Genomic DNA, 18,466 nt, shown 5'->3' with positions numbered 1-18,466 from the left:
ATATTGTTATTATTATTTAGAGGCAATTGAAAATACCTTGAATGGCTATTACTCAAACAAATGCATGTCAAAATGATTGATGACTATAGCTTTAAGAGGCTGGACAACCTCATCAGTGCACTTTGATATAATGTGTTAAAGCAGAAGTAAGTGGAATGTTTGTGTTAATATAAGTCTTAAATAGTTCTATCTTCCGACAGCAATCACTTATATAGAGGGTTTGGTCTGAAACACGGGTCTGTCAGTCACTCTGCTCTGCTGTAAGCCGAGGAGAAAACTTTCCTTGTATCCTACAACCTTTATCCAATGAGGAGAGAGAACGGCATAAAGGGGCGGTCCTCTCTGTGTGTGAAGCCAAGGGATGCGCGTGAATGTGGTGACGTAGGGACGAGGGCGGGGACTGCTAACTCCATCTGCTGATAAGAAGTTAGCCAGAACGACCGGATCGCTTACTTCTGCTTTAATATTTTTAATATGGACATGAATAATGCTTATACTTGATTTGATGTGCTGCTGTGTAAAACTGGTTGAATAAATTGTATATAAAGCTGTACTTTGTTATCCACAGAAAACAACTACAAAATGAAACAAAACAAAGGCTGTTGACATCCATCTTTAAAAAAATAAATAAAAAAGCAAAGATTTTCCTCAGACAGATGATCAAAAGCATCCTTCAGTCATAACATCCTCCTTCATCCTTATGAAGCTGTCACTGAGGACATCCTCATATCCTCCGTAACGGTTTGAAACGGCTCAGACAAACAGAAAAAGAAAAACTCCTGACCTCTGTGACCCTGCACTCTCCTTTATCTGCTCCCCTCTGAGCTCCACAGTGCAGCTCCCTGCCCACTCACACAACCTGCCTCACCAGCAGCCTTTTCCTACTGCTGGATGGAAAAACTCACTGCATTAAACTGATCGCTGCTTGTCAGGACCCACGTTTGTGCTCTTCGACTCGCTGCTGTGCTTTTCTGTGCTTAATTTATTGTGCATTTGTGTGTGTACATGTATAATGGAGTGCTGTGATGGAGGGCGAGCTGATTACCAGGCTCCGCTGAGACAAAACCGAACCAGCTGTGCCATCACTAAACCTGAACTTAAATCACAACGCTGACTGAAACCCACGGTTGCCTTCACAGAGAAAACATTGATTCTCTGAAAGGAAGCGCTGCGGATTTTGCATGTTTACATCCATGATGAACAACAACTGCAAAGTCTGATTGACCAGGCCACCTCTGAGTCAGTGTGAAAACCAGGCAGAGTGAAGTGCTACAGTCTTTTTTTTGGCTTGCTCATACCACTGCAGCTTACTACTATCCAAGTTTACTTGGTTTTGTTCCTAAAACATTACAAAACTGTGAATGTATATGTGTGTTACATCACCTGCCAACCAGTGTTTATCGGTAAATGAAGAGAAAATGGCTTTTGAGGCCATTGGGAAAGTGTGATTACAGTTTGTCAGGCTGTGTGTGTGCAGTGTGTGTGTGTGACAGTAGTTTTTCACAGCTGCAGGCAGTAGACACAATTTATTCAGTTATAAATCACTTTGACTGCGGTGACATGTAACCTTAAAATAAGATAATAGCATACCACACTGTACAAGTACTTTTGTTCACATGAAATTATTAATCTAAAAAAAACCACATACACACACACAAGTGTTATGAGGAAGAAAAACCCATTATGCCGCAGAATGACTTGTGGTTGTGGAAATAAATATATTAATGAATCGTTGGGGAGAAATGTTTGTGTAAGCGCTGTGTTAATGTTGCAGTTTATTGAAGTTAGTTTTAATTACCTTAACACTACTGCGCAGTGTGTGGTGTTTTAACCAAGGCAATGCATCATATTGAATGAACAGTTTGACATTTAGGAAAAATGCTCATTTACTGGTGAGACTTAAATGTAGCTACAGCAGCAGCCAGTTAGCTTAACCTAGCTTAGCACAGCATAAAGACAGGCCAGGGTAAAGCTGAAGCTGAAATGCTACAAGCACCTCCTTCTTAACCCTAACCCTAAACTGTAAACTGATGATAATACTACTAACACTAATACTAACAGGGCCTACTACTAATAATAATAATGTAGAAACAAGACAACAGATGTATGAGTAAATCGTGAGTCATGTTCCTAAAATACACTAGAAGTAGCCTAAATACATAGCCTAACCTCAAGTGGCCTAGCATTCCAATAAATCAGATTATACTGGTAGTACAGTACATTACAGAGAAAAGGGTTTGGGAAATACATTTGTTGAATGTATATCTAAAGGGATTAAGCAGAAACCTCTAATATGTTTCATTAGGGTTTGTTTAGGTTGGTTTATTTCTACATGCATTCACTTCCAAACACATTTCGCACATTAAATAGTTTAAGTTCTGTTCCCAAGTCCAACCACTCCAGGATAAGTGTGGATAAAATGATGGTATCATCTGAGCTGTGTAGTTGAACACTAATCTCTGCTCCTACTGGTGTAAAAAGAGCTGTAATCTGGATGACAGAGAGACAGAACATCATTCCTCCTGATAGATTCACTGGATCTGTGTTAGTGGTGCTGGTGGTGCTGGTGGCTTGTTCATATTCCAGTCATGTTTGAGTCACCTTGCAGTCGAGGCTCTTCATCACACTCTCACTCCCCCTCCCTCTGCCTGCCCTTTAATTTCTTAAAATTATTATAGCGATAATTGCCAGCTCTCAGCCCACACCCCAAGTCAGGTGGTTTCTATTTTAAAATGTTTATTATGGATATTGCAGTGTGTGTGTGTGTGTGTGTGTGTGTGTGTGGTGTGTATCCACTGAAATATGAGAAAAAAAGTCTGATCTGTGAGGTGGTGAGTAATAGTAAGCTGACCAGACATGCCTGCACGGTAGGCTATACAGTCTTATTATACATTCTCACAGTTTTTTTTCCTCAGACACACACACACACACACACACACACACACACACACACACACACACACACACACACACACACACACACACACACACACACACACACACACACACACAAAAACACACACACATGTGTTCAGAAAGGCAGAAGCCATGAACTGTGACAAAAATAGACAGAGAGAAGTGGGTGAAAAAGAAAAGAAAGCCAGGATGATATTTTGTCTTTCAGAGCAAAAGTAGAGAACAACCCTGTGGGCTTCAGAGAGCACACACACACACACACACACACACACACACACACACACACACACACACACACACATTCACATAGTATACTCACCAACATGCAAACAAACGGCACAACACACCATAGACCACTGACTTGTATGGATACTTGTCAAGTTTGACTATTTTCTTGTACTATGGTTTGTACTACGTCCTTTTCAAGATCTGAGATCCAATTATGTCCTGCATGTCTGTCCTCAGATGAAACAGTCCTTTTAATGGTTGTGTTTTTGAACTCAGCTGTCCTGACTGTTTTCCTGTACAAAAAAACATACACACACAAATAAAACCTAAGGTATAAAATAGAAATAAGTTCTTGTGCTGTGCTTGTGCAAAATAGAAGCGTTCCTCATAGGAGGCCTCAGGGAAACAGATGTGTTGCTGCTGCTGCTCTGACATTTCACTGGGTGAAACACTAAATGAGTCTAATTAGCTGGATGATCACATGGCTTGATATTTGGAGGAATATCATCTGTTGACATAATAGATATATTTTGGCAAAACATTCAAATACCAGTCTTGAGATGATTTAGAGTAATATGGCCGACTTTAATGCTGTAATGTTAAAGCTGAAATGGACAATAAACAACAGAAACGTTCTACTCTAATAAATGTCTTAGTATTCTAAATCAGTTTTAAAGAAGAAACACACACGTGGTCCTGTGATGGGCCTCATGAATATTCATCACCAGTCACATTAATGATTTTCACTCCCAATGAGACCCAGTGGGTGTGAACCACTAACAGGGGCTAATAGGCGTTTTCTGTCGTGATGCAGATTGTTTTTTCTATTTTTTCCATTTTCCTGGTGAAGCAGTCGCAAGGCCAAACATGAAACCACCAGCCTCGGGGTAATTTCAGGGGTTGCAGTCAAACACATTGATTACGTGATGAAAATGTAACAGCCAGACTGACTCAGAGGCTGTGAAAAAATACATTTTTAAAAAGTCCTCTGTGTCCATTTGTCTCCAATAGTTGAAGGGTACACTCATCTACAGCTGAACATTCTAAAGATGAATATTATTAGTGGGGTAATGGAGTTTCTTTTCATCTTTCACCACACTTTACTACAGATGGAGGTATCAGTATGCGGCCATGCAGCCACACAGGAGACAAACATGAAGTGATACATTTACATTCTGTAGTGTGATCTTTGCTGTTCCATGCATCAGGCCTACAGCAGAGCAAACCATTTACCAAGTGATGGGCTGTAAAGGGAGTTCCATCTTCAGACAATGCTATCTACAGTATATCCCCAGATCACTTCAGTCAGGTCAGGCGATTACGAATTTGCCCTCCATCCATCCATCTATCCATTCATCCATCCATCTATCCATCCTTGCGTCCTTCCTCCAGCCCTGTCTCTGCTTAAATCACGATGCCTTTGACAGTCACAGCTGGCAAGCTGTTAGGTCTCCTCGAGTTCTGATGAATCACGGTGAATGTGCGCCACTATATCACACACAGGTTAGCAGATGACTGAGGCACACCATCAGATATGCAGCATTACTATATGCAACTCAGTGGATTCTCACATTCTGAGGGAAGCTGCGAAATAAAAGAGCTAGCACGTTGGTAACACCCCGATGAACCCATTTCACACTGACTTTTTTTTTTTTAACTTATTCAAAAGCTAATATTGATACGAGAGAGAGAGAGAGCTGAAGGAAAAGTACAAAGACAGCAACACTGTGCTCTTCACTTTTCTTTTCTGAGCTCTGTATTTACTCAGCGTCTCTCCAGGCTCAGTGCTGCAGCTCTGAGGTTGGCTCCTTCACTTCTGCTCAATACCTGCTAAATGTCAACAGAAGGAGGAAGGTCATTGTTGTTTGTCAAATGGCTCATTATGCTGCATGTGGGTGAAATTAGCTGCTCTTATCCTGCTTATGCAAAACTTCTCTGTCCACTCACTCTGTCCCACCGGTTTCATTTCAAAGAACAGCTCATGGGTCCAAAAGATCCACTCATTTATCACTGGCTGTCCACAGATCTGTCTCCTGATGGTCATTCAGAGCGTTGCCTGCAGGAATCCCACTGCACCAGGATCATTAATCCACCTCCTCTGTCCTTGATTCAGACTTTCAGACCAGTTAGCCCCAGGGGAGAAATAGAGTTGACAAGTCCCCCATGTGTCTTTGCTGTAAAGGCCTTGCATGCAAACATACACACACAGATACATGGATGTTTTTCACGGCTGATTAAACCTCCACCCAAGCTGAAGTGAGACGGAGCCACCTCGCTGTAACTCCATCTTACCCAACAGAAAACAGACAGGTGTGAGTTGTCTCCCATTAGTCACTTAACTTCATGGTCTAATCAGGCAATCTAGTGAATCTGCATTTGCTGACACATTCTACTCCCTGACCTCTGCTACCCTCACTATGCACTTTTATTTCAGTACACCTGTTAAACAGCTCATTAATGCCAGTATCAAATGCAATCACATGCAGTCGCGGACTGGCACCAAAAAGAGTCCCTGGCATTTTTGACAGAGAGAGGCCACACATTACACAAACATAATATACAGTATATCAGTGATCATCATGATGATGAGAAAAGAAAATGCATTGTTCACCAAAACTGCACACTGACAGAAGGATTCAATCCCAGACTGGAACAAAATCCTTGTTCATAGAGAGAGCTGCTCTGGTGAACTACACTTTACTCATGATGTCAATGTTATTGTGTCTTCAGTGTTTCAGAGTTGGCCGGCCATAAACCAGCGGCTGCCTCATTACGCGGCCGTTGTGGCATTTGCCCATGTTGCCCTATGGCCAGTCCGTCCCTGATCACATGGCAGCAAGTGTAGAAAGGGAAGAAAGGTGATTTAAAGGGATAGTTCACCCAAAATTCAAATTTCACTCATTATCTACTCACCCTCATGTCAACTAAGGGCTGGGAGAAGTTTCAGAGTCCTCCCTGTCTTCTCTGAGTTACAGCGGGGCTCGGCGCAGCACTGCATGTCCATATGACGGTTGCGAATGGGCCTCACTTTTCTTCGTCCAAAAAGACACACCAAAAAAACATCCAAATACCTCCATAGTGCTCGTAATGTCCCTCTTGTATTGAAGCCCCAACACGAGAAATTGTTCAGAAAAAAATTAAATAAGTCTATATTTTAAGCTTGTTTGTAGCAGAAGCTCCCAGTGTCTCAGTTCACTGCTTTGTCTGTGTCTGTACAAATCTTGCGCGATTTGCATGGACAGTGGACACCTAGTTCACGGCTCCGCAAATCGCGCAAGATTCCAGCAGAGCAACACTGGGAGCTTCTGCTTCAAACAAGCTTCAAATATAGACTAATTAAATTTTTTTTCTGAACAATTTTTCATGTTGGGGCTTCAATACAAGAGGGACATTACAGACGAGCACTATGGAGGTATTTGGATGTTTTTTTGGTGTGTCTTTTTGGACGATGAAAAGTGAGGCCCATTCGCAACCGTCATATGGACATGCAGTGTTGAGCCCCGTTGTAACTCCGAAAAGGCACAGAGGACTCTGAAACTTCTCCCAGCCCTTAGTCAACATGAGGGTGAGTAGATAATGAGTGAAATTTGAATTTTGGGTGAACTATCCCTTTAAGTGACTTTGAACGTGGCATGGTTATAGGTGCCACGTGGGCTGGTCTGAGTATTTCACAAATTGCTGATCAGGAGTTTTCACACACAAACATCTCTAGGGTTTAAGTTCAACCGTTTAACAGCTGGTCCAAAATCTCTGGGTGAAAATACCTGGTTGATTCCAGAGGTCAGAGGAGAACAGTCAGTCTGGTTGGAGCTGAGAGAGATGAGACGTGGGTCTGCAGGAGAGAGTCTGTGAACTCACAGCATATCGAACCATGACGGTCTAGTAGAAGAAGAAGACGCCTGGTCCACTCCTGTCAGCTAAAAACTGGACACTGAGGCTCCAGTTCACACAGACTCACAGAAACTGGACAGTAGAAAATTGGTGGACTGATGAGTCTTGATTTCTGCTGTGACATTGGGATGGTACTGTAAGGTCACAATATTGCGTAAACAACATAAAAGCACAGACTCATCTTACCTTGTACTGATGGTTCAGGCTGATGGAGGTGGTGTATGTGTGGGGGAGGGTTAGAGTTTGGAATAAAGGCAGTTCTGAAGGCAACAGGGCTGTTATGTCAAATGACAAAACTGCACAATCTGGCCATGAAGCAAATGTTTAAGGTAATGGGAGGATTTGGTTATTAAAAAGCACTGGATGCTTCGTATTTTTACATTTTTATAACAAAAAAATTGATGAAAAAGGGCTAGTTGTTGTTTTTTAAAATCCTGCCTGTTTAATTGAAAGTTCTGTCCTCCAACCAAATGGATATGACATTTAAAAAACAAATGCTTTCATGAAAATCTCAGTTTGCCTTTTAGCTTTCTAATTTGCCACCAACAGTGAAGTCCTATTAGTGGATTCAGCTACTGTCCATTAACATGTTCACACAGCCTCAACCACAACCACAGAAACATGTAGGAAAACACAGCCCTTTTAATGTGAGTGAAAATGTACGACAGATGTACCACACACAAACACAAACACACACATCTGACCATGGTGGACAACTGGACTGAATTGAGGACCAAGAGAGGATATTGGTTTCAAATCTCATATCCTGTTTTATTGTTCAAATATGGCAGAACAAGATAAACAACACAGCACGAACAACTCACGCGCGCAGTCACACACACTCTGACAAATGGAAAGACGGACAGAGCAGACTGATCTGTAGAGATGTTCACACAGCTGTGAGCTGCGGTGATTGATAGAGACTCTGGGGAACCGCTGATCAAACATTCCACAGTCACTTTATGGGTTCAAGCACACCAACACACACACGCACTCACGCACACACACACATGCTCAGAGACAGATGAACAGAAAAATCATACAACAGGACAACTTGTGTATTAAAGGGGGTTTTAAGGAGATTAAGGATCTGGTGACAATAGAAGATCAAAATGAAAACGTTCAAAGTCCACCTTAAGACAGAATTCACCTTGTTATTGACGTTTCAATGAGCCCACAATGACAGGACTTAAGTGGATTTTACAGGGATGAGAGCACATTTTCCAGCTCACACCTGTTCGCACTAGAGGGAAATAAACCTCATGTGGCTGAAAATCTGGCTTTATCTCTGTGTCCATGTGCGCACACACACACACAAACTGATTTATCTACAAATAGGGATAATGTGAATTCTGTCTGGACTGGGTGAACCTTTTTTTTTAATTTCTGACTTTTTACATTTAACTCAAAATTCGGACTCTTTAGCCACAGGTTAACATTTAAGAGACTTTGGCAAATCTCACAGCAAAATGACCCATTATCATCATCATCTAGTCATTCACAGTGGCTAAAATGTTACCTACACATTGTCACCTTAAGCACTTACAGTTGAACAAAAATCACACATCAATTGTTTTAGTGACCGAAGGTCACTTAGAACAGAGGTGGTTTGATTTAACAGCATGTATATATTAACCTGCTCTCTGAAAACAAGACAATAAAAAAAAAAAATCATATTTTGTGCTTTTTTTTCACCTTCAAATACAAACTGAGTGTTCTTTTTCTCAGTTGAAAATAAAAGTTCTTCATTTTTTTCCACATTTAATTCATTCTTCTAACAGGAAGCCAGCTCTTCTGCTGTGTCAGCAAAGCAAATAAATAAAACAGTTAAAAAGAATAAAATAAAAATATGTAATGTCAGAGTGAACCAATCAGCTGTATCATCATTGTCTGGCTGTCAGCCCAAAACCCTGTCTCTCAAGACATAGACAGTCTGCTTTGACTTCTGAATGCATTTCATGAGCTCAGGTCAAAAGCAGCATAAGAAAGGCCACATTTCACTGACACATTAACATATACATATATATAAATATATATATACATATATATAGATGCATGTCTCTGTGTGTGTATATATATTTAATTTTATTTATTTATTTATTTTACACACGCAGATGGAAGACAGTGAAATTTAGAGCCAGAGGGTTTTCCGCTGACAGCAGCGATGGTCTGAGTTAACCTCTCCTGACATCAGCTTGAGCATCTGAATAACTGCTCAGCTTTAACTGCTCCTCCATGTGCAGCAGCACCAGGGGATAAAAGCTCCTCAGATCAGCACACATACTCCTCAAACAGCCAGGCTTCAGTCTGTCTGTCTGTCTGTCGGTCTTAGACTTCAGCCTAAACAATTTACGAATGGATTAAAAAGACAAATGGATAATAAACCGTCTGTATGTTCTTACTTCAGCTTCATTGTGCAGAAAAACAATAAAGTATGTGAATAAAAAATAATTGTATATGATCAGACAGGAAATGTAGTTATGAGATTAATGCCTGTGTCTAATGGCAATAACAGCCTGTCATGTAGTAATGTAATAGTTTTCAGTGAGACAAGCGCTCAGGTCATTAATGGAGTACAAATGCTTTCTTGGCAGCTCGTAGTGTGTTGTCGTAATGGTATATTATTTTTCAGCATCCCAGATGTAGTGTCTCCAATTCATCTGACATCTTTTGGAAAATTAGTGTCATTAGTAGAGAGAAATTAATGGATAATAATAATAGACCCACGCGTAGTGTGTATATGTGCAGTGTTTCAGAGTGTTTACAGACTCAACAGAGGAGTCCAGATTGGGTTTTTAACAAAGCTGGTGTCACTTACTTTCTGTTTTAAAAAATGACTTCAGAGTTTAGAGCTGGATTTACCTTAACTCAATGATTGTCTCAGTGCAGCCCGGGCACGACAACAGTAATGTATATAATACTTTAAGCACAGCTGGGGCCACTTTCTGTCAACAACTTAACATAAGGACAGAAGATGCAGTTGGGTTGTGTGGGTTTATGTCAAACTAAAATGAAATGCTGGAAGTTTAAAGAAGATCCATTTCCTGAAGTGGACAAATTCAAAGTGCGTTGAACCCAGCCTTGTGGCAAAATACAAGAAAAATACATCCAACATACTGTATTTGAAGAATCCAACCAGCTCTTTTCTCATTTTTTCCTCTGAATGAACAGATGAGTAATCCTTTGTGTATGAAATCAACACTGATTTTTTAAAGAGAAACATACGCTCAAAAGAAAAGTCAAATACTTCCATCACCTGAAGCAACATAGTAAAGGAGAGAGGAGTGTTATACAAGTCGGAGGGGAACGGAGCATATTGAGTCACTTTTCGAGTGCAGGCGATGGTAAACTGAACCGTTTACAAAACGTTGTTTATCTTCTAGTAAAAAGGGCAGTTAGTGAGGGAGCGGTCACAGTGAACCCTACATGTGCATGTCTCTCTCTGGAGGAGTGCTTCACGTATGTTTATGTGGGCTTAGTGAGAAAACACTGACCCTTAGCTGAGAGAAGGTTTTTTTTGGGGGGAGGGGGTCTCACTGTTAGAGTTAGTGAGTGAACTAACAGGCTTAGCTAGCTGCCTGTTGGGACGGTCACCTGGTAGCACTGATCTTAAGCTACATGATCTATTTAGCTAGCGCTGTGTCAAGCTAGGTTGGGTATGCAGGTAGCTAGCATGACGGGCTAGCTGGTGTAGTTAGCCAGCAGACCGGGCTGACTGGTTGGCTGGTTCAGGCCGCCCACCCAGCACTCTCCAGACCCGCTCTGTTGTCTTTTATGGGCCGCTGGTTTTTTTCAGTCTCTGTGCCTTGGTCCGATGATGTCACTTCCTGTTGTCTGTGGTGGAGTTAGCCGTAGTGTCCGTCTTTGTGGCAGTGTCCTCAGCGTTTCCGGGGAGCTGCGTGGCCGTGGCCTTCGGACCGCCCCCATTTTGAAGTGTCTCCTGTTTGTACTGTTGCAAGGCGCGGTTGACGGCGTCCTCCACCAGTCTCTTGCTGACCCTCAGCAGCTCGGCCTCGTCGGGCTCGGAGCGGCGGCGCCCACCTGGACAGAGCAAAGCACAACAGATCCAAACACTAGATCAATGACAATTTCTAATATTCACATATGGAAACCTCACAGTGCAGAATGAAAACCACATGTCAGATATCATCAAGGCAGCCAGCAAGACAATTGGCATACAGCAGCTCTCTCTGTCTAATTTCAGAAGAGTTTGCTCTTGTCCCTTCTGGGTGGTGATACCGGCACTTCCAAGGGTCAAAACCAACAGGTTTAAAGGGGACATATCACTTTTTGAAGGCTCTTTAACATATATTTAGGTGTTTGTCTTGCCTTTTGGTGCCCAAAGTGTGAGAATTGACAAAAAAAAATCTGTAGTTTTCAGGCTCCCTAGGTTTAAATCCATATGGTTTTAGGAGCTGTTCCCTCAGTTGTCTGGCAGTGATGTAACTAATTTTCAAATTTGGCATTCCCCTTCTCTCTGCCTCCCTGTTTCCTGTCTCTCTTAAATGTAGACATGAAAAGCCAAAAAATATGGCTTGAGAGTTTGATCCTTGGGGTATCTTGACCGAAGTATGTCACAGACATGTCTTTAAGACACCTGGGAACTATTCTAATTTGTAGAAAAGGGGCAGAATACGTCTCCTTTAAATTGTGTTTTATTCCTAGTGCAATAAACAAGCTCAATTTGCACTAGTCACAAACTGACATAATCAGTCTGCACTGACCAAAGCACTCATTATTCATTATTTATCTATTTATTTTAACTCCTCTTCTCTTTCATGCACAGCGTTATTTTATCCATTTTACCCGGTTTTATCTTGGTGGTTGTTACTGTGACTGTGACTGTTGTTTTTATTGTTATGATTGACGTCTTGTATTGTTTTACACCTCACACCGAATTCCCCCTTGAGGGACAATAAAGAAGTCTGAACTCATTCACAAACAAACTTAACACACACACAGATGTGCAAATGATATGCAGATGTGAAATATGTGTGTCTGTGGCTGCTATGTGCTCACAGCTATTTGCCAACTGTGTGTCTGCTGTGTGCTGATGGGCAGGTAACACACAGTGGGTTTATCTGAACATCTCACACAAAAAACAGCTGCAGCAGGACTGGTGAGAAAGAAATCAAATCAATGAGCTGAAAGACACTGAACTGCCCTGAGGAGCTGAGGGGAACTGAAGGGATGGATGATGATTCTGTGGAGATGTGTCAGTGTGAGTGAGCCTTTTCACATGAAACACTGTCATTTTCCCCATATTGATTAGTGCAGCTTTATAGTAAATGAAGTTCAAATGCGCCTGGAATTATATTCTGGAAATTATATATATGTGATATCCTGCCAAAATATGAACAGAATCTATTTATTTTGGGACAAATCACAAACATGTTGTTGCACTAAAGATCTTCTGGAAGAGATCAGAAACAGCCGATTTCAAACACTAATCCAGATTTATACCACTTAAAATGTGATACACTGACGCTACTAACACTTTCTGTAAAAAAGTAATTTTATGTGCAATTTCTGACGGGACTGAAATCCCTTTATAAAAATAGAACTACAACGTAAATCTCAAACTGAAACCCGTCTGCAATCTGTGGATTTTCCACTCATGTTTGTGCATCTCAGCTGGTGGTCCACTCCACTGTACGAGACAGGAATGACATATTCATATTATTTACTACAGTGACATTTAATGCCATTAACTCTGCAGAGGATTTGACTCCAGCTCTGAGCTGCTTCCTGTGGTGCTGGGTGTCGTTTTAGATGATAACAGGGCCTGTTTCCTTCTTCTGTTGTTACTCCACTTCTAAAGTAACTATTAATCTGACAGTAATACATGACTGCACAATCACTCATTGGAGAGTGGGTCCAGCAACAATAGATTGGATCTGACAACAATAGAGATGAGACAGTTGTGAGTGTTGATTTGATTATAATAGATCAGTTAAACAACCGTCTATCAGCTCTTTTATATATAGGTGTTTTGAATCTAATCTACCTCCTGCAGTGTTTGAAAAGACGATGAATTCAACAAGTGAAGCTTTTCATCACACTGCTGCTTCTGCTTTTGTTATGGGAAAAATGGCAGATGAGAAGATGGTGAGACCGAGGCAGAGTCAGACAGACATGAAGCCAGTTAGAAAGAAAATATAAGACCGGCAGAATGTCAATAATTCATGTAGAAAGACAGTTCGGCAGACAGGCTGAAAGATAGACAGCCGGCACTAAGCCATTCAGAAAGAGAGTAATAGAGAATCACTCAGGCATCCCGCCTGTCTGAGCCACACACACATTACTGCAGCGGTCCAGAAACACACTACAACCACCTCAACATTTGATTACTGAAGCCAAACAGAAAATCCCAAAGCTAATCTTCTATACCACAAGCTTCTCCTGAGCCCAGACGTTTGTTTATATGTGAAAGAAGTGCAGTGCTCCGTTATTCATTAGAGACAGTAGAGGCAGCAGGAGTCAGACAGCCAAAGGTTTCCTGAGGTCTGAGCCTGAGTGATATAGTATATACCGTATACATATTTTTACTATCATAGTCTTACCAATGTAATGTTGCTTTTTACATATTATTCTTCCTTGTTAGAGGGACACTATGGAGCAATGTTTATTGAAAGAGTCTGAGTTTGGCTTATTTCTGAAAACTCCACAAGGCCCCGATGACTTGGCACTTTAATACTCTGAATACTTTTCAGAAGCATGTGGTTATGGCTCTCTTGTGCTGTCTTTTTATTTATTTATTTACTTTATAAACTGATCTATGCCTTTCTTTAAAGCTGTATAGAAAAGAAAATTGAATTTGAGCCCACTGTGGGTCCTAACACTAGTGTAATAACTCATCTATCAGACAATGTAGGCCAAACTTCGTGCAAAATTCTATTTTCGAGTAAGTCCGGGATGAAAGTGTGGTATTTTTTTTCACATTGGATAATGCAGGTGTGCAAATTATGTGTCACGTTGCTCACGATTCATCAGCCACTGATATTGGATCCGTCATCCGTCAATCAAATATCTGAGACATGCACACACACATGGAGCTCAGGCTCGCCCCAAACATTGAATATCCCGCCCGCTCGATAACAACCAATCAAATTCAAATTTTCCTTACTCGGGTAAACTCGTGCTGCAACTTGTGAAAACTCGGCGCGACGAACAGGACAAACGGCCATTTCTGTACACCTTTAACCAATTGTCTTATTAAATGACTGTCTTCTGCCTCTCCTTTTAACTGTTGCTGTTTTGGACACCTGAATTATTTCCCTACAGGGATAGGGAATGGTAGGTTCAATCAATCAATCAATCAATCAATCAATCAATCAATCAATCAATCAATCAATCAATCAATCAATCAATCAATCAATCTAAAGACTCAACATATCATTGACTTTCTGGCAAACAGACTCTTTCTCTGAGCTAGTTCCCTAGACCCACTGGGCTTTTATGGCGACGTGTGACAGTTTTGATCATCGTGCGGTCGTTGTGCAGCTTTTTTTTTTTTTTTTTACTGCTCTTGTTGTAGTTGTTTTTTTCCGGCAGTATGGACGCTATCTAAAAAAAAGAGATGGGGTTTTTAATTGCTGTCTCAATTGTCTTTTGTTTGTATAAGTATTGGTGAAATGCACCAATGGCCACTAAACATAACACATCTAACCAGCACTACACTGCTGTGCCAGGTATGAATATGACATGTAAAAGTGCTCTGCAGGTGCTTCGGTCTAATGCCAGTCACCACATGCATCACTTCTTTCTTCCTCCTCCAGGAGTTTGTGCTGGCCTCAGATCTGCTCTACAGACCACTGGAATAAAACACAATCACTGACACATACATGTCACAGCAATATTTCACCACGGCTACCAGCTTGTTCTGTTGACACATGCATTATGCATTCGTGGATTTGTGTTATTTATGCCAAATACTCAGTCTGTTAACAAGAGGCTGGACAGAAACAAGGTACATTCATCAAATTGGTCATCTTGTGCTCAATTTGGCTTTTTTTTTTTATATAGTGCTAAGTTGATTTGTTCCTAACATGATGTTCTGTCCATTTCTGTAGTACATCTAGCTCATGCTTTATTGAGTTGTGCTTTCCCAGAAGCCCTGCTGTTGTTGTACTGAGGTGCTATTTGATTACCTGTGTCCTGCCTGTCAGTTTGGCTCACTCACACCTCCGACTGCTTTTTGATGAGTTATTTTTACCCACAGGAGAGTGGATTTATCAAGTCTGCCTTTTTAGTAAACACTGGGCACTAACATATGGAGCCTGTGTCACTAATGATCACAGTCAGTTATTCAAATCATGGGAACTAAACATTGCATGGTTATTGTGCCGGTCTCTATTCTCTCTCATCTGCTCCTATAAACCTCTATGCAGCTCATTACTGATGATTGGCTCCTGGCCCTTTGTGACCAACAGTAATCAGCCGCTGGTCGCACACAAAAATATTCTTCTGCTTAGGAAACATATTCCCCCACATAAACAGACATGAATATTTATGCAGAGACATTTCCCCCTCGTCTCTGGCAGCGCTGCGACGATATGCAGACGACATTTCAACCTAAACACAATGTACAGTAGAGTAGATGTAGATTGTTCAAACACTGGAGCAGCAGCTGCCATGAAGATGAGGACGCAGCAGGATGTAAACACGGTGAACCATTTCCAAGCCCATTCCTAACAGTTGCTGAGAGCCTCCACCTTGTTTGCACGATTTATACCTTATTTACACATATTCACTGTGCCATAAAAGCAGAAATGTCTGTAATAAAATCTTTTCATGGAAAATGATGAATAATAAAGTCTGTCAAAGCAAATAAGCTGTCACATTCAAAACTTTAATGGCTGCAGACACAGCCTAATGGATTTAGTGCTTTATAAAAACTGTAAATGAGAAACTTCATAAATCAGAGGACAAAATTCTTGTATTTGACAGTAGAAGAAGGACAGGACACCACAGACTGCCTTGCTCAGGGAAACTCAGGCAGGGCGGGGCTGCTGTGGATCCAGCCAGTTAATGGCCAGTCTCTGTAATCACTTCCTGCTCTGCAGCCTGAAAGCAGACAGACAGGAGCTGCCTCTGCTTTAACTGGATTTCAACTGATAGGGGATGTGAGATGATTACAGATGAGAAACATGGCATCAGCTACGAGGAAATGTTTTATTGATTCGATTGCTGATCTTTGATTCGTTTTAACTTACAATGATTTACAGTGGTTAGTTGCAATGTTTTGGAAATATATTTAATTGATTACACACACTTTGTTTTGTGTGTATTTATGATCAATAGTAATCCACGAGTCAGTAAATCACATCGTGACTCATCGTCAATTTGATTGTTCAAAGAGACAACATTATGGGGTGTATCTTTAGCCCACAATCATGTTAGATTACTTATCAAATCAACCCTCCCAAGTCTGATTGGAGATGTATGACATGACATGAGGCAGACACGTACTTGATCGTTTGGCATGGAGTGGACCATGAACAAAGTCTGAAACACAAGCATAAAGATAAAATGTTAAAAACAGCCACACATACAAAACAACACAAAAAGAAAAAAAAAAACGCAGAGATATATTTTATCTTGTTGTCTCGTGGATTTCATACACTCACCAAGCTGTGCAGTAATAAAAGCCTCTTTGTCTGTTAGCACAAGGGAGAGACTTTCAGTGCTACACAGCAGTGAGGAAAAAAAATAGTGTTGACCCCTGGGTAGGGCTGGGCGATATGGCAAAAAACTTTATCACGATATGTTTTTCCATATTGATCGATTCTCGATATCGTCTCGATATGTATTTTTTGCTGCCGCTGCCAGTTCAAGCAGCATCCTGACTGAATCCTGAAGAAACCAGAGAATGTGTTCAGTTTGGGAGGATGACATGAGTTCACTTTAATGTTCATTAAGGGTGGAACAGTTCAATAATCCACAGTTTGATTTGATTTACATTGTTGTTGCTGTTGTTTTCTGTTGTCTTTTTTCTACCATACATCAGCTCTAAAATGTGTCAATCATGAGGCTTTAGTCTTTCTAGTTATTTGAACAGGTTGTAGACAAATATTTAGCTATTTAGCTGCTCTGACACCAGGCTTTATGCCGAGCCCACTCTGATGAATCCAGGTGTGTCTGACTCTGACCTCAGTAGTCACAACAACTGTCAGACACACCTGGATTCATCAGTTTGTCCAATAATGTAAGACAGGAAGGAAAGGAGCCTGTTTGAGCTCAGGAAGTAGTGGAGCTGTGCATAAAGCCTATTTATTGATCTGACTCTGTAACCACGAGCGCAGTTCACGTCAACTCAGGTGATCTGCAGGTTGTTGTTTCACTTCACCGCTCCGACGCGACGCTCCGTGTGTGTGTGCGCGCGGCGCTGACAGAGAGAGAGGGAGGGAGAGAGGCTGTCCGCGCATACTGTGAGTGGATTTGACTCCGCGCGCACTGTCCGCGGACTTTTGCGGTTTCATAGGCAAGCATACAGTATCACATTTGAAACAGATTGAGTCCGCGCGGTCATAAAAATTGAGCTTTGCACGGAAGGGACCGGCGGACGCCCGCTTTGGGTCCTCGTCTGCCTCGAGTGCGCGCGGACATCCGCGGAGTCAAATACGCCGGAGTATGTGGGGGCCTGAGCCTAGCGCATGTTCTTCACACTGTACATGAGCAAACAGACATGTTACCGCAGAATAAACGTCACAAGCAGCTCCGTGTTTCCTCCACTTTCTGACCGTGGTAGGCTATCATCAGGTTGCTCTGACTCCACACTGACAGGCTTCTTTAGCCGGGACAGACGAACTGATGCTCCACACGTTCACAATCGCTTCAGTTGCCATCGGCTCCACCTCCACTCATTTCCTCCCTCTTTTACAACTTTCACTTTATCACAGCTTGGGATCAATAAAGTATATCTATCTATCTATCCATCTTATCCTTCCTCCCTTTAGCTGCAGCAGCTCAAAAAAGCTCTGCATGCTCAGGACAGGAGGCGGAGTATCAGACGGAAGTGTGGCCGGCTGCTGTCGCGCATATTTACTTTCATGTGATATCGAGGAATAGGGCCATAGCTTATTATCGAAATCGTTCAAAGATTTATCGCGATCCCCTATCGAGATCGTTATATCGCCCAGCCCTACCCCTGGGCTACATGAACACTATAATGGATGCACAAATATTCTGAAGAAATATTGTTATCCAAATCCACAGACTTTCTGACTACCAAAAGCTGCAAGACTCAGCAGAGGAAAAACCCGGGTGCAGGAACCTCTTATTTTAAAGATGGAAGAATTGCAAACACAAAATATTTGTAGTGCGTTTCAGACGAGGCAGCATTTTACAGGACACATCTTCAGATGCTTTCAAAATGGGAAGATTAAGCCATATGGGAAGCGAATCCCTCGTTTCACCTCTAGGTTTATTC

General features: G+C 41.6%; 1 protein-coding gene across 2 annotated transcripts in view; it reads right to left on the bottom strand.

The window, feature by feature from the left end:
* Nucleotides 1-9,145: 9,145 nt before the first annotated feature.
* Nucleotides 9,146-18,466, bottom strand: part of akap7 (A kinase (PRKA) anchor protein 7) — a 48,865-nt gene continuing 39,544 nt past the window's right edge. The window contains exons 10-11 of one of the 2 annotated variants that reach the window (XM_085770489.1): nucleotides 16,507-16,542; nucleotides 9,146-11,076 (exon numbers count right to left, since the gene is read on the bottom strand). In XM_085770489.1, coding sequence (XP_085626615.1) covers nucleotides 10,856-11,076; nucleotides 16,507-16,542 — 257 coding nt within the window. In that variant the 3' untranslated portion in view covers nucleotides 9,146-10,855. The remainder of the gene's footprint in view (nucleotides 11,077-16,506; nucleotides 16,543-18,466) is intronic. The other variant, XM_085770490.1, reaches the window with a different exon arrangement.

The sequence above is a fragment of the Trachurus japonicus genome, chromosome 24 (assembly GCF_045865225.1).
Source record: "Trachurus japonicus isolate A0001 chromosome 24, Traja_1.0".
Taxonomy (NCBI): domain Eukaryota; kingdom Metazoa; phylum Chordata; class Actinopteri; order Carangiformes; family Carangidae; genus Trachurus; species Trachurus japonicus.
Note: the sequence above shows the minus strand (reverse complement) of the source record. Positions and strands in the feature narration are given on the sequence as shown.